This window comes from Ipomoea triloba, chromosome 9, assembly GCF_003576645.1.
Source record: "Ipomoea triloba cultivar NCNSP0323 chromosome 9, ASM357664v1".
NCBI classification, from domain to species: Eukaryota; Viridiplantae; Streptophyta; class Magnoliopsida; order Solanales; family Convolvulaceae; genus Ipomoea; species Ipomoea triloba.
The window spans coordinates 11,214,225-11,237,876 of NC_044924.1; the positions used below are offsets into that span (position 1 = coordinate 11,214,225).

The 23,652-nt window shown below is 33.2% G+C and overlaps 2 protein-coding genes across 2 annotated transcripts; both read right to left on the reverse strand.

Moving 5' to 3' along the window:
• Window positions 1–1,970: 1,970 nt before the first annotated feature.
• Window positions 1,971–4,455, reverse strand: LOC116030798. The gene is made up of 2 exons (XM_031273133.1): window positions 3,748–4,455; window positions 1,971–2,115 (listed from the first exon to the last, which is right to left on the reverse strand). The coding sequence occupies exons 1-2, from the start codon at window positions 4,355–4,357 to the stop codon at window positions 2,003–2,005; spliced, it is 723 nt and encodes a 240-aa protein (XP_031128993.1). The 5' UTR covers window positions 4,358–4,455; the 3' UTR covers window positions 1,971–2,002.
• A 1,086-nt stretch (window positions 4,456–5,541) lies between these two features.
• Window positions 5,542–11,212, reverse strand: LOC116030961 (secretory carrier-associated membrane protein 4-like). The gene is made up of 12 exons (XM_031273355.1): window positions 11,004–11,212; window positions 9,815–9,928; window positions 9,653–9,715; window positions 9,343–9,376; window positions 9,134–9,256; window positions 8,106–8,168; window positions 7,891–7,984; window positions 7,733–7,778; window positions 7,584–7,651; window positions 6,286–6,334; window positions 6,143–6,208; window positions 5,542–5,892 (listed from the first exon to the last, which is right to left on the reverse strand). Exons 1-12 carry the CDS (start codon window positions 11,064–11,066, stop codon window positions 5,854–5,856), a joined length of 822 nt encoding a protein of 273 aa, XP_031129215.1. The 5' UTR covers window positions 11,067–11,212; the 3' UTR covers window positions 5,542–5,853.
• Window positions 11,213–23,652: the final 12,440 nt, after the last annotated feature.

Consider the following 23,652-nt stretch of genomic DNA (forward strand, 5'->3'; position numbering starts at 1 on the left):
TCAAGTTGAGTTTCTAGGTAATTCATTGTTTAACACTCTACCCAACAATACCCTAACCACTAGGTGTTAGACTTGGCCTTTATGGGGCTCCGCCCAACATTTATAATTGGCCTTTTTTGTATAGAACTTTACATCATCATCCTTGATTGTTTGGGAAAAAAAATCAACTAGCCACCCAAGTCCAATGAAAAAAAGCTCCAAGAAGGCCGCTAAACTTATTATATGCATTGTGCAATTAGATCTTATTATTATTTATTTAGCATGATATCACTAATGTGACACCAACTAAGTTTAAATGTGGCATCCTTATGCTTAGATGGCTTTTAATTATATGGAATTATATTTTATTTGTAGAATAGTACAAAAATTTTTGTAATATTTTTGCAAAAAAAATAAATAAATTTTAAAGATATATACCACTCGCTATCATTGAGGTTGTCCATCAATAGAAGATACAACCATGGCTATCTAGATTTGGACCTCATTTGATTGATTCCTTCATTTGTGTGTATAAGCTTAGCTAATAAACAAGTACGGCGTATAAGATTTTTTTTTAAAAAAAAAAAAGAAAAAAAAAGGGAGAAAGAAAGAGAGTCAAGAATTTTTATCATTGTTCGGGCAATTCATATACACTCCATTTTTCTGCTTAAAATAGGAGGTTCGACTAGTATTATTCCCAATACAAGTGAAAACAATAGCCTTTCATACTAGCTAGTTGCAGACAAAACTAACTAATAGGCTACTACTATCCACCAATGATAGTTCTTTGAATGACTTTTTTCACGTACCAAGCTGCTTGTTCTCTTCACTACCCCACAACCATTTCTAAGGGTCATCCACAAAGTCATTCTGAGAGATGTAGAAGACGATCTCAAATAGTATTAGTCAAAGAGGCTAAGAACTGGATAGAATTTAAATGATTCTTTGAAGTGTTGAAAGCTTTTTGAAGTTCTATGTGTATCAACTATCAAGTACTCATGCGTATTCTTGTTAATCCTTCACGCTTAAGGAGTGGTTCTTTAAATAGAGCTAAAGGTCTTGAAATTTGTACGTGATGAATTTAATTAACCGGCAAAAACTTGTGTGAGACCGTCTCACCATGAGACGAGTCGGGTCGGGTCGGGTTGGGATGCAAATGTAACACTTATATGCACAAATGTCATACTTATATGCTCAAATGTAATACTAATCAGGAATAAAATTTTTGTTACTTATAAGGGTAAATGTAATACTTTTAAGGGAAAATACAATACTTTTACATTTCGATTTAAAAGTATTACATTTTGCCTCAAAAGTATTATATTTGCCCTTATAAGTAAGGGGCACTTGTCAACATTACTTATTATGAAAAATGTATTACTTTTTCTCTTATAAGTAACAAAAATTGTATTCTTGATTAGTGTTATATTTGAGCATATAAGTATGAGATATGCACATATAAATATGACATTTGCATGGTGCTTTGATCCGACCCGACCCGTCTCACGAATAAGGATCCGTGAGACGGTCTCACACAAGTGTGACCCTAATTAACCCGGGGATTCGAATTAATAAACTTGATAAATGAAATAAATAATAAATGGATAATAATACGATAGAAAAGACAAAGAATATGTGTATCACGAAGATAATCTTGTATTAATGTGTTGCGTAAGATGATTACAAGAGGTGTGTAATGCTATTACCATGATTTTATGATGTCTTAACAAGACAAAGGAGTATGTTTTTATACTAACTAGCCTCCTAACCACCTCCCTAAAAAGGGGGAGTTGGTTGTAACAAACTTGGACCGCGCCCGACCGAGCACCTCCCGGGCACCCCCTCGGCACCCCAACCGAGCACCCCCAGTCGAGGCGTTGGGTTGCGGCCTTGGTTGAGGTCTGGGGCCTGGTGGGTCGAGGCCCAAGCATGGGCTCGGCCTAGGTCACTTGGGTTGAGCATGGGGCTCTACCTCGGGACCCTAGGTCCGCTTGAGTCCTCCTTGTTTATTCGTCTTCGCAGGTCAGCTTGCTCCATTTCTAATATATCCATTAGAACATTTGAAAATCTTTGTGTTGGTGCCTTCTGAAGTGGTAGATGTCCAAAAGCTGTCATTTTCTCCTTTTTCGCCACACGCTTTTGACTAGTGGTTAAGAATCATTTCTCTTTTCAAACAAGGAATTATCTTATTGGTGTTGGAGCAAAAAAGTATGTTTGCTTGATGTCAAAGGACCTTCAAGAGCATGTCTAACAACTCTTATCACAAAAGAACAAACAACATTTCTCGTAGATTTTGTACTTCTCTACTAGATAAATCTGACAAGGTGGGTCGAATCTTGACTTAGTGCTTCTGACTCAGATTTTCTATCACAGGAAGTAATCATTTTATGATTTAAATGCTATAGGAAAAGAGAAAGGGGAAAAGGTTAAATAGAATCTTCAACTATAAGGCAAAAAGTAATTAAATTCCTAAACTATAAAAATCTCTAATTAGACATATCAACTTCATTTTGATGCAATTGAGCAAATTAACCAATTACCTTCAAGTAACGGATAAAAATAGTTTTTTAATTAAAAAGAATTAATTTATAAATAAAAAATAAAAAATAAAAACTTTAAAATATCTTTATATTCAAATAAATAAATAGTTTTAAAAGATAAAAATAAAAAATTTACGGAGAAGCCTCCTTCTTTCACCATCGGTGCAGAAGGTGACAATTTGTGCTTTTATATATATATATATATATATATATATATATATATATATATATATATATATATATATAAATATTTTAATTATATTTTGAAAAAAAAAAAATTACATCAACACATAACTACCATTACCTTAAGTTTATCTCTGAATTGATCTAATTGGATCACTTTAAGAAGTTATAGGTTAAATTGCATCAAAGCGAGAAATTGAGGTGCCTAATTGGAACTTTTTATAGTTTACAAGTTTAATTACTTTTAGGCCTATAGTTGAATGGCAAATTATAATGTGGACAACTAACAAATATTAATTTTTATTATACTAAAGATTCATTTTAAATGTATTAAAGGTTCATTTTTGGAATAAGGATCAAATAGGCCATCGAACTACACACGATAATGCAATTAGGCCATTGAACTTAAAAAACATACAATTGAATCTCTAAACCATCCAATTTCAAACAATTTCTCCAATTTGCAGGTTTCTAACAGGTAACTCAAATTTTAAAATATTTTTTTAAAAATTAAATAATTATATTTTAAAAAAAAAAAGCCCTCTCTTCGTCTCCAGCCATGGAGACCTGAAGAAAAACCTCTTTGTCTCCATGGCCGGAGATGAAGAGGTTTCTTCCTCTCTAGGTCTCCATGGCCAGAGACGAAGAAACCTCTTCGTCTCCGGCTTCTGTTTTTTTAATAATTATTTATTTAAAATAAATAAATTTAGGGTTACCTGTTAGAAACCTGTAAATTGAAAGAATTGCATAAAATTGAATAGTTTAAGAATTTAATTGTAGGTTTTTTAAGTTCAGTGGCCTAATTGCATTATTGTGTGTAGTTTAATGACCTATTTGACCCTTATTCCTTCATTTTTAAGTAACATACTTGAAAATGAATATTCAATATATAAATAATGACATTAAAAAATGAACATTCAATGGATCAAAATCAACATTCATTATATTAAAATAAACCTTAGGTCAATGCTCAATAGTATAATGAATGATTGTAGTTCAAGGGATAAACACTTTATAATACATTCTCAAAAACGTTGGAGGATACCTGAATCCATTGTAGCAATTCCTTTGCCCTTACCCCCAAGATGAAGATCATCATAAAGGTTTTGTGTCAGAAGTATACCATCACAGAGTGATTCAATTCCTTCTTCCATTGAAAAAATCTCTTTGCCCTCAGCAGATGCTTCTGAATTGCCAGAACGATTTAAGAACACCATCTCCCTCTTCTTCAAAAGCTGGAGTTTTGAATTCAAGATTTCCAGGCACCCTTGTTCACCAAAATCTTTCCTTTTCTTGCTTCTCACCAGAGTTTCTCCCCCTCGGGAAGCTGTTGCAATCTCTTTGCCCTTAAACAACTCCTCCCTCTGCTTCAAAAGCTGGAGCTTTGAAACCAAGATTTCCCGGCAACTGTGAGAAGAAGTCTCGACCGCCTGATCTTTCCTTTTCTCGCTCTTAACCCTAGGCCCCATTTCCTTGCAAGCATCGAGTAAAGCCTTCACGTCGTTGAGTTCAGGGGGCCAACTCTCCAGCTTGCCGTCAGGGCTCAGGATAACAACACCAACTTTCAGACTGCACAGTATTTGCAACTCCATTGCTTTCTTCATGATGCAAGCCGCCCTCCTCTCGTAACACAGCTTCTTAGCTTTCTCGGCCATAGAAAAGTTAGTCTCTGTTGTTTTAGCTTGTCTTTTGCATCAGAATTCAGAACCCTATTTCTTATTTTATACGAAGTACGTGAGTATATTATTGGCTTATTGCCAAATTTTCCTACCTTCCAAATTTAAGTTTTGGCAATTTTCTATTTAAAAAAAAAAAAAGTTTTGGCAATTTTCCCTTCTTTAATTTTGAATAGTACGGAATTGTACGTTGATAGCGTACCTGGTGTGTAGTGGAAGGGCAGGTGGAGGGCGATATATTAAATCTCCGCCACCTGCTACCGGAGTAATTAATTACTAACGGATTTTTGCAATTAATTTTTTAACAAACTTTATCATAAGCCTAATAACTCTTCATTTATTATTAATTTTGTTTATTTTAAATATCATACATTACCTACTAAAACGTCATACTTACACATGTTCAAAGATTTAGTTTGATATCAAATTAATACCAATCCATATATATATATATATATATATAGGGAAAATTGTACTTTTTGCCCCTCCATAATATGCCAATTATCAATGTCACCCCTGAATTATTAGTGGTGTAAATGTTGTCCCTCAATTTTCAAAAACAGTACATATATTGCCCCTCCCGTAACGAAGGAGGAGCAATATTTACACCATGGGAGAGGCAATATTGCCAATATATGTACCGTTTTTTAAAATTGAGGGGCAATATTTACACCACAATAATTCAGAGATGACATTGATAATTGACATATTATGAAGGGGGCATAAATTACATTTTTCCCTATATATAATATATATATATCACTATTTATTTGAATATATAAATTTATAAAAATGTCCTTTTATATCTTTTTAAACTTATTAGCTACTAGCAAACCTTAATTTCAAAACAAATTCCAAACCGAAGTACCAATCTTATCGTTTATATTTCGTTAGGTCCAATATATCATTTTGCAAAGCTATTAATTTCAAAACAAATTCCAAACCAAAGTACCAATCTTATCGTTTATATTTCGTTAGGTCCAATATATCATCATTAGGTACTTAGGTCCAATATATCATTTTGCAAAGCTATACATAACCCGTTACATTAAATAGGATAAAAAATCAACAAATTTTTTCTTCAACAGTTCAAGTGTTCAACCCATACAAAATCCATCCCTCTCAAGTCTCAGCCACCATTCGCCACCAAAAAGTACAAGAGGTAGAATAAAATGAATCCATTATCGATTGAATTTTCAGTTATGAGAACCTAAGGCTGTTACAGACGATCGAATGGAACGAAAATACTGTTTTGAGCATACAAATAATATAGCCACAAAACTGCATTAGTAAGGAAGAAGGGTTGAACTATTGTACTAGTCACAACATAAAAACCATTCACAAATTTTATACAAAATATACTACTGCCAACAACACAAGACAGTGTATGTATAACTCAATCAAATACATCAGATAGCACCTTGATATATTGTTTCTTCACATATCCACACAAACACAGGAACCGAAAGCTTGGATTACCCGTGATTATGCCCTCGGAAATAGATGTAAACTTTCTGCACAAATGAAAAGGTAATGAAAGGTTTAAGCAAGCCAGATATGAAAGTTTAGTGTAAATGCACGTACGTCATTTTCATCTCCTGAAGCCAATATTTGTGCTGCGGCTTTGCGAATAAGTTACAGCAGAGAAGGAAAGATAACTTTGCACACAATCCAATTGCAAGCATCCATTCTCACAAGAATGCAGTCAAATGTACTATGTACTGAACATAACAGTGTGTAAATGCCATTTTTATAGTCACAAACCTGAAGCACCCACAAGCTTAGCAATGCTTCTAAGCAAAACAAGCCAAATCCAACCAGATAGAATATCTGCAAATAAACAATATGGATATCAAAGGTATGCTACTCGGAAGGGAAAAAAAAAACATTATAACCGCACAACTTACCCCAACCAATACGTGGTCAGAGAAGACGTCAATTGCAGCAAGGATGCCCCTGGAACAGATGGAAAGAAAATGCAACTGTTAGCCAATGAAGTTTCAAGAACAAAAACCAATTTTATAGCAGTTCAGACAATAAAATTTTTCCTGTACACCTCCCTTCTAAAAGGAGAGCTTGCATCTATATACTGAAACTAAAGTTGTGTGACTTGTGTCATACGGGTGGTTGTATCAACTAACCAGTAACAATCCTATCTCACAATCAATTCTAAGAGGACAAGTTGCTCATATTTATTATCCCCATAGATGTCATAATTAGTTAAGCCTACACCATTCATAAAACATTACTTCCAGTATTGCAAAGTCAATTTAGAAAGCATAAACAAACTTACGTCAATGATTTTCCATGAAAGACAATCGGAGGAGCTATAGCAGCAAATATGCAAAATCCAATATGGAGCTGCAACAGAAAATTTAAGAACTTATGTAACAACCATATGTAAAGTTAAAAATAAGTTTATTGCTTGTCAGCAACGCATACCAAGTAGAACAGGAAAAACCAACCAAATTTGAGTGCACTGTTGGTCCTGGAAATTGAGACAAGTAGCAAAACAGTCATTTTCATAACAATAAGTAGAACCTATTTGGGATACGAGGGACTGCAGATTTTAGGATTGATGGTAAGACAATGCTGGATACCTCATTGCATTATAAAGGGGCCTGTACCACAAAACATAGGATAGGGGACACCCCATTAATGCATATATTATAGCAAGTAGGAAGATCTTGACACCTGTAGAAGTCGCGATGTCAGTAATTTACTGAAGTCATTTCAACCTGTTTCCCACAAAAACGAATGCCCCAACCCAAAAAAAAATGTCATAAGAAATGTGGGAATGAAGAAAAAACCTCACCTTCACCCTTTATCCAACAAACAGTCACTGCGACAATATTATATACAAGGCAAAGAACAATACCTGCACAGACATTTATTGGAAATTTAAAATGAACACATTTCCTTTGGAGTGGGAGAAGACTGTGTAACACACACAAAAAAAAAAAAAAAAAAAAAAAAAAAAAAAAAAAAAAAAAAAAAAAAAAAAAAAAAAAAAAAAAAAAAAAAAAAAAAAAAAAAAAAAAAAAAAAAANAACCAGTAACAATCCTATCTCACAATCAATTCTAAGAGGACAAGTTGCTCATATTTATTATCCCCATAGATGTCATAATTAGTTAAGCCTACACCATTCATAAAACATTACTTCCAGTATTGCAAAGTCAATTTAGAAAGCATAAACAAACTTACGTCAATGATTTTCCATGAAAGACAATCGGAGGAGCTATAGCAGCAAATATGCAAAATCCAATATGGAGCTGCAACAGAAAATTTAAGAACTTATGTAACAACCATATGTAAAGTTAAAAATAAGTTTATTGCTTGTCAGCAACGCATACCAAGTAGAACAGGAAAAACCAACCAAATTTGAGTGCACTGTTGGTCCTGGAAATTGAGACAAGTAGCAAAACAGTCATTTTCATAACAATAAGTAGAACCTATTTGGGATACGAGGGACTGCAGATTTTAGGATTGATGGTAAGACAATGCTGGATACCTCATTGCATTATAAAGGGGCCTGTACCACAAAACATAGGATAGGGGACACCCCATTAATGCATATATTATAGCAAGTAGGAAGATCTTGACACCTGTAGAAGTCGCGATGTCAGTAATTTACTGAAGTCATTTCAACCTGTTTCCCACAAAAACGAATGCCCCAACCCAAAAAAAAATGTCATAAGAAATGTGGGAATGAAGAAAAAACCTCACCTTCACCCTTTATCCAACAAACAGTCACTGCGACAATATTATATACAAGGCAAAGAACAATACCTGCACAGACATTTATTGGAAATTTAAAATGAACACATTTCCTTTGGAGTGGGAGAAGACTGTGTAACACACACAAAAAAAAAAAAAAAAAAAAAAAAAAACAAACAAACAAACAACAAACAAACAAACAAAACAAACAAACCTAACCAAAGATAAGCTCAAACGTGAACTTAATGTAAATTGATAGGTTAAGATTAATAAAGTGTGCAAAGCATATAATATGGTGTTTCACAAGATATAATGAGTAAAATAAGAATGCATATTTGGCTGTTTGAATCACTAAAGGGTGTTCAAGCACAAGAGAAACATGGACTTTATTCTTTACCCTCCCAATTCCAGGCATAATTATTTTAATTATTTTCTCCTCTTCAATAATAATTAATAAGTCAAACAATTTTCAACCGCATCCTTACAACCTCCAGTAGGCTATTAAAATTTTTTCTTCTCTTGTCTTGATCCATTCTTTTTGGTTAAACCAAAGTCCTTGTTGAGAAAAGTGAAGTTATTGACAAGAGTGAAAAGTACTTGACTACTTGTTAGTTGCTTTAGCAATAATTAGTTTCACAGTTGGGAAACTTTTGAAAAGTATTTTTCACATAAGTTAAACTTGACTAAAGCCAGCAAGAAATTTTATATACATTTGAGGAAGGTTCATCCAAAGGCTTCCATATGGCACAACTGCACAAGCAGTGGTTCATTTGGTAGACCAAATCCCAAACATGACAACAAGAAGCCTAACTAATCACATTGAAGAGAAAAACAGTTCCCCATAGAGATACACACTGCTTATATTAGTACAGTAAGAAGAAAGCTGCATAATAGACTCTTCTGGGAATTATTTATTAAAAAAAATCCAACTGAGGTGAGAATTAAATATGGGAAGTAAGGTTTTGGGCAAAAGGCTATTCTCAAACTGGTAAAATGCTACAAACAAAAACAAAACAAACAAGGAAAAGCGAACATACCTAACCAACTGGCAAAAGCCAAGTACTGCATTTTCTGAGATTCAACTGGTATTTCATTGACTATATCATGGTGTATAATTGGGAAAAAAGGAGGCCAGTTCTTATCACTGACAGGGACACCAGCTAAAATGAAGCAACAGAACAAATCAATCCAGAGAAGAAAAATGGTCTGTAGAATCATTACTAATATTGTGTATCACATAGCTTACCTCCAGCAACAGCATCTTCTCGGCGCTTGATGTCCTGCAAAATTAGAAGCTACTTGTAACCTTGCATAATATCACTCCAAACTCAATCAAGCAGTACTTAAAAAATCTAAACAGATCATCGAGAACGGATACCAAAAACCATATTTGATTTTACTTTTGAGTAAGTAATATTTAAAAAATAAAAAATAAAACCTGTATAACAGTCTTTCATAATCCTTTTGATCACTAGGAAACTGATATTGATTCTCAATAAATATAACATGTAATAGATCTCATAATATGAGCATTCAAACACAACTTTGGAACTGACCCTTTCCCTCCTTTTTAAATCTGCTTCCCAAGCTGCCAGTTCCTTCTGTTTTTTCTTGGGGTCCTAATACACAATTATACGACATCAGACTCAATTGGTATATCAATAGTGGCATCATTTGTTAAAAAAAAAAAAACTCTGCTGTATTATTAATTACATTACATTCATTGAATCAAGTGGTATATCAACAGTGGCATCATGTTTCTGACCAAAACCAAGAGTATTAGCAACCATTTGAGGAATGCGTGATTTTGATCCTGGAGCATTACCACCATTCTGCAAATGAAAGACATAGAAGATAAGGATATCTTGCATTCAGAAATTATGGTGCAAGTCACCAAGAAAAAAATCCTCCCAAGTCAAACACAAGCAATGATAAGATGATTAAGATCCATATGGCAGATTTCCATTACCACAAAATAAAAATAAAAAAATTAAATAAAAACTTGATGACCAATTATAATGATCTTAAACATTTCACCCATTTCAATATTTAGTGAAGCAGTTTTCAATCAAGTATATGACCTATCCAAATGCTCTACCGCATTCATAAAATTTGTAGGTCAATGATAATTATTCTTGGCATTTGAACTACAAGGATTTAAGTGAAGCCTCTGTCCCCCTAAAGGCATGGGATGATGGGAAGAGAGAAACTATAATCTTATTCCTTTATAAAATAAAAAAATCTCTTAAAGTATATATGTTCCACCCTTCACTTAAGATAGGTTAAGAATGTAACATATCTTGTTGACTTGTTCAATCCACTGGCCACATTACCAACATCTAACAGCATGTAACAACACTGAAGGTTCCTGCCTTGCTTTACTTCACAGTTCAATTATATGTTCTAACTTCATTTTTTTTCTTAGCAATTCTTTATTGTTTCAATTTTAATTTCAATACTTTTTTTTTTTTCGGGTACATGTGACTATGTGAGGGGAGGGTTGAACACCTCCTACCATGCTTAGAGTCACAAACAATAACGTTTTGTAAACAGAGATCGACGCAAAACAATGCCATCCACAGCAAGGCACCATTCAGATCACAACGTCTTCACATAAATTTTCAGAAAATTCACATTTCTTTAGCTTTCATTTTATAAAATCCAACACGGACTTCACACCATATTAGCTATAGACAAAAAGCGCCCTTAAACTTTACTTTTAATTCAGAAATGCACTAAAACATACTTCTAAGATCTAGATCACAAAACCGACGCCCTGTTCCCCGAAACACCAGTGCAACTCCGCAAGATACCACAATCCGCGAACAAATCGCACGCAAATTAAACAGGAAAAGGAAAAAAGCTAAGAATCCGCAGTGAAAGAGGAAGAAGAGGTTAGTCGGTTACCGAAAATGGATTGACTTCTTGCTCTTCCTCATCGAATGGGTTGGGATCGTTTCGCCGATTCATGATGTGATTAAAACCTTCAAATTCTCCCAAAAAATCCTCAGAAAAACTCTCCGGAGAGAGTACGTGTCCAGTGAAGCACTCCCCGCTTTCCGCTACGGCACTTTCCTTAATCTGTCGACTGTGTGCTTGTGTACAAAGCAGCGGGATATCTGATTTTTAGAACTAAAAATAAAAATAAAGTTTCTCAAAAAAAAAATAATAAAAATAAAGCGTTTTTTGCATTTTGGTACTCGAAATTCTATTAAATTATAGCGGGGTTTTACAATGTAGGCGGGACTACGGAAAGGAAGCTCGTTATTGGTTAGACTTCTTAATGGTTGGCTCTTCGACTCTTCGTGTATGATGTGGCTGGTGGTCACTGGTCCAAAAGTGCTAGAATAGGTGTCATGTGCACGTGGTAGATTATTGCCGCTGCGTAACGGTTAAGGTCTCATACTCTCATGGAGACAGGATTTAAACTTCTAAACAAATCGCTGAAAGTTTGGCCTTTGCAAGATGATGTGAAAGTTTATGTGATTTGATTTTTTTATTTTTCTTTGACAAAATTTTAATTTATGTCCCTTTATAATATGTTAATTATTAATGTCATCCCTGAATTATTAGTGGTGTAAATATTGTCCCTTAATTTTAAAAAGCAGTACATATATTGTCCCTCCCGTAATGTAAATATTGCCCCTCCTTCGTTACGGGAGGAGCAATATATGTATCGTTTTTGAAAATTGAGGGACAACATTTACACCACTAATAATTTAGGGGTGACATTAATAATTGAGATATTATGGAGGGACAAAAATTACAATTTTCTCTTTTTCTTTTATTTTGTAAGTCAGGTGCCTTGTAAACTTTCGAAATTAGAAGAAAAATGATAAATGGATTTTAAGGGAGTTAAACTCCGTTCTTAAAAAAAAAAGAAAAAAGGAATAAGGTTCAAATTGGCCACTGAACATAACCTAAAAGTGCAATTAGGCTACTGAACGAAAAAAGTGTGCAATTAGGCCACTGAACACTCCAAATGCATACAATTTTACCTCATATCAGGTTACCTTCCATTTTATAATGTTGCCTGCTTACATGGATGGTGAGTTGACATTTTAAAATATTTTTAATAATAAATTTTAAAATTAAAAATTAAAAATTAATTGAAAATATTAAAAATTAATTAAAATGTTAAAAAATATTTAAAAATTAATATTTTTTAATTTTTAATTTTAATTTTTAATATTTATTAAATACTCCCTCCGTCCCATTTTGGTTGTCTGGTTCGTTTAACGATGCTTGACTGAAGTTATTTTTAATCCAATTTTTCATAATATTAAGTTTAGTATTAATATATAAAATTTATATATTTAGAAACTACATCAAAAGTACTATTAAACACAAAAAATTAAATTTAAAAATAATAAAAAATTACTAAAGAAAATAAGCAATAAAGAAAGAGTTGGTTTGACCAATGAATAGTAAATAGGACAGGTAAAATAGGACGGAGGGAGTAGTAAACTTTAAAAATAAAAATTAATTGAAAATATTACAATATTTAAAAATTAATATTAAAAATATTTAAAAATTAATATATTTTTATTTTTAATTTTTATTTTTTATATTTATTATTAAAAATTATTTTAAAATGCACATCACCATCCATGTAAGCAGACAACCTCATGAAATGGGAAGTAACCTACTATCAAGTGAAATTGCATGCATTTGGAATGTTCAATGGCCTAATTGCACATTTTTTAGGTTCAGTGGCCTAATTGCACTTTCAAGTTACGTTCAGTGGCCAATTTGAACCTTATTCCTAAAAAAAAAAATTAAATTAAATTAAATTCCCGTTACGTGTATTGATTTTATTGAAGAGGAGAAAAGAAAGTAATAAAAATTATGACTCATATTTTTTAAATGAATCAAATGCCTTGTTTGGTAAATAGTTGTTAGCTGATTGTAGAAAGTTGTTTGCTAAATTAGCTGATAGCTGTTCGGTATAATTTCTTTTTTCTCAAAAAGAGAATTGAAAAAATTACTTTAAGCAATTTTTTGAATTTTAGCATTTTGGAGTTACAAAAAACTTATTTACCAAACACTTATATTGATTTTTTAATCAAGTCATACGGCTAATAATGGTCAAATAAGTCAAAATTGGCTAATAAGCTAACTATTTTACCAAACAAGGCCAAAGTGTGCAATGTAAGCATGGAGTAGAAAATGTAGGAAGTGACCGGGAGGTATTACTCAAATTATAAAATTTGCAAGCTTGCAAAAGGTTGCCGCTGATCTATTATTTTATTATTATTATTATTTTAATTAATTATTTTATTATTAATTTTTTCGTGGAAGACATACGACGTCGGTTATTTAATTAACCGATGTCGTATGTTATTATTTCACTTTTAACGTCGGTTTTTCAAAAAACCGATGTTATATGTTGTTTCTGTAGTAGTGTTAGGTCAAAATTCCTATTGTTTTTGAATAGGAAAGTGAAGGGTTTGATGCCACTGAACCACAAGGTCCTTGGCAAATTCCTATTGTTTTTATTGTTGAACAAATCTAAATATTTTTCTATTAACCCTAACTAGACCTGCGCTCTCCGACTTGCGTCTCTCTTCCCCACAAATCTCCGCCAACTTGAGAAAAACTAGTATGTAAAATTTAGCAGAAAGATACACGGGGCATTCTCATTCATCTCGTAATAGAACACTTCATCATGCAACATGTAGGATCCTAAAAACTACGAAAAATAACTAAACCCACTAATATAATGGTCAAATATTTTAATTATTTATAACAATAAGTAGATAATTGTGAAAATATGGTTATAGTGATATATAGTCAAATAGATCATAGAGATTTTTTTTCCATTTAGAAAATAATTTTCAAAAGTTCTATTTTTCTAGAAAACTATAAAACATCTGCCGTTTTTAAAATGAAAAATTATGCTACTAAACACATTTTTTGTTTTTGATTCTCAAATTCTCTAGTTTTTCATAAACCTGGAGAAACTCTCCAGTTAGTTAACGAGCCCCTAGTTTTTCCCTCTTGTACTCTCTAGAAATTCTTTGAAAACATTCTACCAACCTCTCCCAAAATTCTTAAGTACGTGCTCCATTTGTTCAAGTTTGCCGATAGCAATATTTATTGAGCGCTTAACTATATTGTTGTTAATTCAATTTTTCTTGGGAGACTAACGTTACAACTTTCCTAGTACCCTTAGGAGGTAACGAATCAATTTTAAAGAAAGTGTATATGACACATGACTTGAATTTTCGTTGACCGTTTCTCATTTTGCTCGTACTTTTTTTTTAACAAGCTTAAAATTGATCTATCAAAATGTCTTCTCCCATATTGCCAATTGGAGTGGAAAATTGCTTCCATGATTTATGTTTATGTTTATGTAGTATGAATAGTTTCTTCTTTCGCTAGCAGGATCATCTTCCATCTACCGACGAATGAGGAGCCGATGATATCTAACTTGAAGGAAGCCTTGATTTTAGAATTTGAAATAAGGCGAAATGTTTCTTGCAAATGTACAAGATGAAATTTAAAATTTAAAGGCTACTATTATACTGTTGTTTTGATTTTGAAATGACTATTATTACTTAGTAAATATGGATTGATAATGTAGTATTAGTATTACTTGAACGTAATGTGAATTGATAATATTTTAGATTTAAGTTATATTTTAAAATTAATAGTGTTTTAGTATATCATTGTAGTTTTATATTAATAGTTTAAAAGTCATGAAAATAATAATTTTAAATAAATTTAAAAATAGTAAGATGGAATATTTATTGCAAAAATCGCGACGGAAAATAATTCTGTCATTTTTTTTGCAACGATATATTCATCTCCAAAATGGTGTTAGAATTAGCAACGAAGTTATTTCTGTTGCTAAATTGCAACAGAATAATACCGTCGCAAATGAAAATATGACAAGCCAAAAGACGACGGAGTGGATTCCATCGCAAAAGTTGTTTCGCGACAGGATTTTTTCGTCGCGAATCACAATTTTTCTTGTAGTGAATGGGGACAACAACAATCAACTTAATGTGGAGAATGACAATGAAGAAAATAATGTTTTCAATGATGTTACACATTTTAAGACCCCGACGAACAATAGTTCACAAATCAGTGGTGGCATCCCTATGATGTGAGTACCTATGACGGTACCAAGTGGCTTGATTGAAAAATCATAGATGTTTAACTGATCAAACTTCAAAAGTGGCAGCACAAGATGTTGTTCTACCTAACCACTCTTGACTTTGCAAGGTTCTTGTTTGAAAAAGTTTATGATGTGGAGGAACAAGACATAGATGTGCAATCTATGAGTCTTGTTAAGGCTTAGAAGTATTCAAACTTTTTTGTTGAAACCATGTGCTCAATTGTTTGCACAAGTTGTACAATATACAAGTATAATATAACTAAGGATTTTTGGAAATCCTTGGATAACAAGTATAAAAGTGAGGATGCTAACGAAAAGAAATTTATATAGTTGGCCAATTTCTCAACTATAAAATGATGGATTCCAAAATCGTGTTGAGTCAAGTTGAAGAAATTCGATTAATCTTCCAAGTGGCGTCTATAGTCCATTTATTGACTCCATGATGGAAGGACTTTAAAAATATATTACCTTAAGTACAAGTGAAATGAGATAACCTCGAGCAGTTGATCCTCTAGCTCAGGATTGAGGATAACAACAAGAAAAGTGATGGGAAAATTCCAGTCACGGGTAGCGCTAAGACCGAATATGTGGAGCATGATAAAAGCTCCAACAATACCAAAAAGGGAAAGCAAAAACTTAGTCATCCTCTCAGCTATGATGACCAAAGTGAACCTAGTGGGATTAAATTAGCAACAATGGTTTATTGACACCGATGCAACTACGCATATATGCTCAAACCGTGAGCTATTTACGTCCTTTGAGACAATCAAGTATCAACTAAACAATATTCATGATCATGGATCCTTAATTAAAACAAGAATAAGGATAAAGACTTACTTGGTTCTGTGTAATCTCTAACTTGAATAACCAATACTGCTTCACCTCTCTCATCTGTATGCCTTAATTACCTCCTGATGATATGGGGATCACGTCATTAGGAAAGTCGAAACCAGTGCAGGTTCGAATGATTTGAATTGAGGATCGATGGTGAAAGGTAGAGATCACGAGACTATTCGTATCGATCCCCACAGACGGCGCCAATGTTGGTTTTATGACTTTCGGATAGTCAAAGGCAGGCCAACACTACCTGTTAGAATAGCGAGAGTATAGGAAATATGTAGGCAAATATAGCGAGAGAATATAGGTATTGTATTACTCAGGATTGCCTCCCTTTTCTCCATGTGTGGAGGGTCTATCTGGTGAAAATGTTTGGATGATGAATTTTGCTCAGTCAAATATTAAAGGCGTGGGCAAAGTAGTATGAAGATGACCTCCAGTAAAGAGTTAAATATTGGCAGGCCAGGCACGCTTAGGCCCGACACGGCTAGGCTTGCGGGCCAAACAAAGCTGACCTCTAAAATAAAAACCCACTCCCTACCTAGATAGGGGCCAAAGAGAACTAGTCTGAAGAGCAAAGCGCATTTTGATGGCCCTAAGTCCAGGGGATCCTCAAGCTCCAATAGTAAATTGCGCGATGTGGAAACACATAGCATAATTTCTATCCTTAGAATTCATTCAAGGAGCATGTGATTCAATTTTAAAGAGAGTCTTATGCACCCAAAAGGGAATTTGGATGATGTAGGACACCTAATTTCTTTAGTTATGAATCTCTCTCTATACCATTAAATGCCTAGAGCCCATGACAGGGGATCAATTTATTGTGAGGTACGCTGGCTACATTTTTACTGAATATCATTCTTAGCATTAGGGGGATATAAAGGTCCATATTTAATGAAATGTCGAGAAATTTGTTGCGATGAAAAAGATCTTCAATACTTAGACCCACATAGTAGTAAAGTTAAACTGGAAGTTCAGAAGATCATTAATTTGCAAAATTTAGCAAATAACCTGCTAGATGTTTTTACTGACCATAAAGGGGATGTTTTGAGAGGAAATACTAGGTAAAACTAAGTTTTGTCTCGGCTTGCAGATCAAGCATATCGTTAATAAAATTTTTGTACACTAGTCAAATTACACAAACAAGCTATAGGAGAGATTTTATATGCATAAATCTCATCCCCTTAGTACTCCAATGGTGGTCCATTCACTCGAAGTGGACAAAGACTCGTTTAAACCTAAGGGAGATAATGAGGATTTCTAGTGCTCAAAGTTCCTTATTTGAGTGCTATTGGGGCTCTACTCTATCTTGCTCGGTGTTGTAAAAATCCCGCATTGGCGCCGATTAATCCCCGCCTAGGCGCTAGGCATCGGTCGACCGCCTAGCGTATCACCATAAATGGTGGTCTAGGCGGCTAGCCGACTAGGCGACCGCCTAAGCCGCCTAGGCCTCCTAGGCGGCGGCTAGACCTCCTAGGCCGCCTAGTCGGCCAATTAACTATTGTTTTTTTTAATGGGTCATTTCACTCAAAACAACATCGTTTTGAATGAATTAACCCTAAATTATACAAACTCTAGATATTTTTTAGGTTAATATTTAATATTTTAGTATTAACTATTAAAGTATTATATAATTTATAATTATTAGTCTTTAAAAAATTAAAAATAAATAAACAAATTTAAAAAAAATACATGGACGCCTAGATGCCAATTAATCCCCGCCTAGGCGTCCTAGGCGCTAGGCGCTCCCCAAGCGCCTGAGAGCCTAGTGATTTTTTCAACCATGAATTCTTGCTAATTGCACTAGACCTGATATAACTTTCCCAGTGAATTTACTAGCTAGGTTTAGTGCTTCTCCGACCAGAGTAACTAGGATATTGCATTGTTGTATTACTCATATGTTGGATATATGTCTAATCCCCATAATGCCAAATCTTAGACTAGTTATATTTTTTCTATGTGGAGGTACAACTATATCTTAGAGGTCTGTTAAATAAACCTTAGTTGCTACCTCGTCTAATCACTCGGAGATCAATAATGAGGTCTCACAAGAGTATGTATGGTTGATGTCATTGATACAAGATGTCTCCATAGTTTTTGTGGTATCACGAGCAAAGACGATACCCCCACTATCCTAGATGAGGATAATGCGGCATGCGTTGCAAAAATGAATAATGGGTACGTTAAGGGAAACCTTATAAAGCACATTGCACCTATGTTCTTTTACGCACATGAACTATAGAAGAGTGATAAAATCCATGTTGAGAAAGTTCTCTCTAGTGACAATATGTCATATTTGTTTACAAAATCCCTGCATACATCCACTTTTGAGAAATATGTTCACAAAATTGAGATGCGTAAGCTTGGAAGCTTGTTGTCTTCAAGGGGAGCGACAACCTCTAGGTGTACTTGAATGGATATATAGTTTAGAAGACTTTTGAAATACTAAAGATTATGCTACGAAAGCCTATGGTTGTACTCTTTATTCCTTAGCTAAGTTTTTCCCCATTGAGTTTTTCTTAGTCGAAATTTTAAATGAGGCAATCAGTATGACACGTGATTTCACATTAGTGTTGCAAAAATCATGCCTAGGCCCCGATTAATTGGCGCCTAGGCTCTAGGCACCGACTGGCTGCCTAGCGTATCACCATAATCATATCAGTGATCTAGGCGGCTAGTCGACTAGGTAGTCGCCTAAGCCGTCTAATCGCCGCCTAGGCCGCTTAGGCGTTGACCACTTAAGCCTCCTAGGCCTCCTGGGTACCGATTAGACTATCTAGTCGACCGATTAGCTATTGTTCTTTTTTTTTAAAAAAAAGGGCTATTTTACTCAAAACGATATCATTTTAAGCGAAATAACCCTAAATTGTTTAAATTATAAATGCTTTTTAGGTTAATATTTAATATTTTAGTATTAACTATTAAAGTATTAAATAGTTTATATTATTAGTCTTAAAATAATTTTAAAAATTTAAACAAATTTAAAAAAAAAAATAGACGGGCACCTAGGCGCCGATTAATCCCCGCCTAGGCACCCTAGGCACTAGGTGTCCGAGGGGTGTCTAGTGATTTTTTCAACCATGTTTCGCATACATTGTCTACTCTTTTCCTTTATTAGGTTTTTTCCTACATAGTTTTCTAGCGAGATTTTTAACAAGGCATGATATGGTAAGATAATGGTCAAGAAGGAGTGTTATAAATATTTATTTGGAAAAGGGGTCAAATGAGCCGCTAAACTTTACTTGAAAGTCAACTAGGCTCCTAAACTTTTAAAAGGTTCAATTAAGTCCATCCACATGTTATTTTGGTGCATCGAAGCCCAAAAACTGGTTAATGACATGTAATAGCATGTCACTATGGTTTCGGCAACACTTTAGCGATGCTGCAGGAACGATCGCCAGTGGCCTTTGAAGAAGGTGACCAACAATTCACCTTCTCTATTGAGAATGCGACCATTGGTCGCCTTCTCCGATGAGAAGGTGACCCAGATGGTTGCTTTCTGCACGGAGACGGTGATTGGTGATCGTACAGTCACTAGTGTTAGTTCTCATAACATCACCGAAATCATAGTGGCCGACTATTGCAGGTCACTATCCGGTTTTTAGATTTTGATGCACTAAAATAACTTGTTGATGAGATTAATTGCATATTTTAAAAGTTTAGGAACCTAATTGATTTTTCGAGTAAAGTTTAGGGACATATTTGACTCTTTTCCCCTATTTATTTTATGTATGGCCATTTACCAGTTTTTCCTATTTTAGTGTTGTTTGTATATAATTAGTTAATTCCTTTGTATATATACAAAGCAATTATTATTGAAAAGGCAATTCTTGCATTTCCAGGATTTCCCTTTTACTTTTTTTTTTCTTTTCTTTGTATTGTTTTTGGTGTAGTATTATATTCAATCATCTCAGAAGCCAAATTTTAACATAAACTATGGGTGTAACTGTAAAAATAACTTTTCACGCGATATATCATATTTATTATTGCACTCCTATTTAATTTGTCTAAAATACAAATAATTAAATGTATTATAAAATTTTGTTGAAATTTGATCTCTCTTTTTTATTTTATGGTATTCACTTTGTTCTAGGATACAAATAACTAAAATATCTAAACATATATGTATATCTACCGTGTGAAACATTAATATAATATATATGTATGTATATAAATCGCAAATGTTACTATGGACCGCGGTCCACAATGCATGGTACGTACTATGGTAGTGCATGCATCAAAACGACGTCGTTTTGATTAATGAAAAGAAACAACCGAAACGGCTCTACTCCACGCCGTTAACACACATAGGACCTAGTATCTGTTATAATATAATGCAGTATCTGTTCATAACTAACATTATTATTCTGGTAATAGGCTAGGCTTGAAGGGTGGACCCACAACCTCCTATATGGGAGTGCAACTTCGTGCCACTAGACCACAAGATCTTGGTTAGGTCTGACTTGTTTAGTTTAATTGGTTTTGAAATGAATTCAAACCTGACATTTTTACTAAACAAGTCAGGCCTAATTAAGCCTTAATTAGGCCAAGCATAAGCCCTTACAATGGGACCTGGCCCATTCCCATCCTTAATAATAGGGGTGCACTTTTCGGGCTTCGATTCGTTTTTTTGTTTGTTTGTTTGTTTGTTTGTTTGTTTCAGTTTTAAAAAAATTAAACCATTTGGTTTAACATTAGAGTTCAGTTCAATTTCGATTCGGTTTGAAATGGGTCGGTTTCGGTTCGGTTTTAGATCCCCAAAATTCAACATTTCCTAATTTTCCAAACATACTACCAAAGAATACATAATCACATAATCCATATCCAAAATTTAAACATTATATAACAAAATAGCAATTCAAAGTTCAAACATACTACTAAGTACTAATTGTGAGGTAAATAACAATTGTAGCAAACAACAAAAGTGCAAAGTAGAGATTAAGCTATAAAGAAATCAAATACTGAGTAAAAAATTTAAAAGAGATACTAGTGAGAATAGGAACGGATAGATGGAACATGTATCAAGGGGCTTAGATTTACTTTTTATTATTATTATTATTATTATTATTAAAGCCAATTCGGTTCGGTTTGGTTTTTACTAAACCGTTCAGTTTACAATAATTTCGAACCGTTTAATTTTTCGGTATATTACTAGTTTGATTTGGTACGATTTGATTTGATTCGATTCGATTTGGTTCGGTTCGGATAAATCGAACCGAATTGTCCACCCCTGCTTAATAAGAATCATGAGATAGTTTCAAAGAAGATTTTGACTTAATTGAAAATGTAATATGAGGACAGCATATGCGAAGATTTCATTATAATTGTGAACTAAATTTGATCAAAAAATTAAATGTGAGAAACGATATAATGAAAAAAATTAAAATAATTTGACAATAATATACTGACAAGCAGCAGTATTTGATTTGGATTCATCAAGCTAAGATACAAAATAATTGGGAAGAACAGTCTCTTGCTCCCAGATGTGCTACACAACATATGGTTATAGCATTCAAAGACAAGTTCAACTACAGTTGACAATAACGTAACTTGGATACCAATCTTTGCCTTACATCTGAAAAAATCAGACAGCGAATAAGCTAATGTCTAATGTTTATATTTAAATAAGTATTTCAAAGTATATCAATGCAAAATTATATAGGAGAAGTCATACGTAGGTAATTGAATGTCGAATTTGTTTATTTAAATAGGTAATTTAAAGTATATGAATGTAATTATATGACATTCATTATAATTGTCACTAAAATATATGTTTGTAACTTTGTAAAATCGATAATCTAAATGCTAGTCTAAAAACAATAGTCTAAATAAATATTGCTTTTGGTTTGAATTTCTCTAAATTTTCTTAATTCTCTTTTGGTAGCATTGTCATTGTCTTCATCTTCACTATTTGTCATCTTCTTTTTTGTTGGTAGTGTGTCATTTGCAATTAGGTTACTGGAGGTAGCATAGATGACAACGTCATGCAATGAAATTATGGTGTAGGAAGTTGTGGATTTGTCTTGTTGTATATATGAATGGGATTTTAGTTGTACTATGAAATCTTGATTTTGCAAGCGTTTGTTGATATTTTGCAATGGTAGCTTTTCCCCTACATGTTTCATGTGGAAGTATTGAATAAAATATTAATATTTATTATATTTGTAGAAGGTTCATGAGTAGTACCTCTTGTTCTATTTCCATAACCTGTTTACTTGATAGTAACAACAATAACTATGCAGTTGCAAGAAGTCTGAATACTGATGCCGCAACTTGTCTAGTTTCATCAACATTTTCATATCCATTTTGCACATGTTCATTTCAAGTTTATATTTTTGAAATTAGTATGAATGAGTGTAGTACTTTATTTTGTGTGTGTGCATGTGCGTGTGTGTGTTTTTAAATTTTTTCAATTGAATTGATACTAACCTTGGAGTTAAAGTGTTCGTCACTTTGTGCATAAACCCTTTTTTAAACAGTGACTACATCTTATATACCAAGTGTTTTTGTTGTTGATGCTGATTTTGCCTTTAACATAAGCAAGTTGAGTTTAGAAGATGAAATAATTTTAAATTTATATTAGTTATAATATATTTAATGAATGCACAATAAGTATTTTACATACAGAATCAATGAAGGCAGCAATAGTGGCTATTTTGAAATTTCTTCATTTTCTAGATTTGCCAAATTGATTGCAACATTGTTGTTGTCTCGACATCTTTTCAACACGTCAAGTATATCACGATGTTCTATTGCCCTACCGTCTAAAGTTCAAGAGTAGTTGTATTTCTGTTTAACAATTTTGTTGTTATGTCGTGCATGTTTGATAATAACATTTAATTTGAAATAGTATACTAGAAGTTGGTCTGTAGAATGATATCATACATTCCAACGTCGTGATCAAACACTATTGTTTGAATTCAAGTTCCCTATATTTAAATATACCATTTATATATATGCTTTGTTACCCTAAAAATCCCCCCCCCCCCCTCCCCCCTACAAATAAAAAATAATAATAATACTATATTTGTAAAGTAATTTATAATTGTATCATTATAGAAATATATACAAAAATTATTAATACCATAATGACATAAATCATTCCCAATAATGCAAAAGCATAACTAAGATATTGAGTCTTGTTCTAAATATCAATAATCAAAAGAAGATTAATTAAATGAAAAAAAATGAAGAAAAAAAAAAACTTAACATAGATTTTTTTTTTTTGAAAATCAACTTAACATAGATTTGTTGTGTTGTTTTTTTTTTTTTTTAAAGTGCAAGAAAATGATTTTCAAGCTTTCTTATTTGTAATATTTGATGCTCAACTTTGAATGTTATGTATATAGTCTGACTAATTAATTGACTAAAGTTCATGTTAAATTGTATACTGTATTTTTTAATACACTCTAACATATTCATAGTATATGTTCAGTAATTATGTCAACTTTGATTGGAATGTGACTCAAACCTAAGACCTTCCTTATGAAAACCAATGGGTATGTTAAGAATAATAAACATTAACGGAATATTCCGTTACTAAAGTTTACACTGATGGAGTGTAAGGGTATTTAGAAAAAGTAAATGATATAATAG

What these genes read in the sequence shown, in the direction of transcription:
- LOC116030798 (XM_031273133.1), bottom strand. Translation starts at nt 4,357, where the DNA reads ATGGCCGAGAAAGCTAAGAAGCTGTGTTACGAGAGGAGGGCGGCTTGC. An exon ending in AATTGCTACAATGGATTCAG is followed by an intron (nt 2,116 to 3,747) that starts GTATCCTCCAAC and finishes ACTAGTCAAAAG; the next exon opens with CGTGTGGCGAAAAAGGAGAA.
- LOC116030961 (XM_031273355.1), bottom strand. Translation starts at nt 11,066, where the DNA reads ATGAATCGGCGAAACGATCCCAACCCATTCGATGAGGAAGAGCAAGAA. An exon ending in GGCTTTTGCCAGTTGGTTAG is followed by an intron (nt 8,169 to 9,133) that starts GTATGTTCGCTT and finishes ATGTCTGTGCAG; the next exon opens with GTATTGTTCTTTGCCTTGTA. An exon ending in CCCCTTTATAATGCAATGAG is followed by an intron (nt 7,779 to 7,890) that starts GTATCCAGCATT and finishes CTCAATTTCCAG; the next exon opens with GACCAACAGTGCACTCAAAT.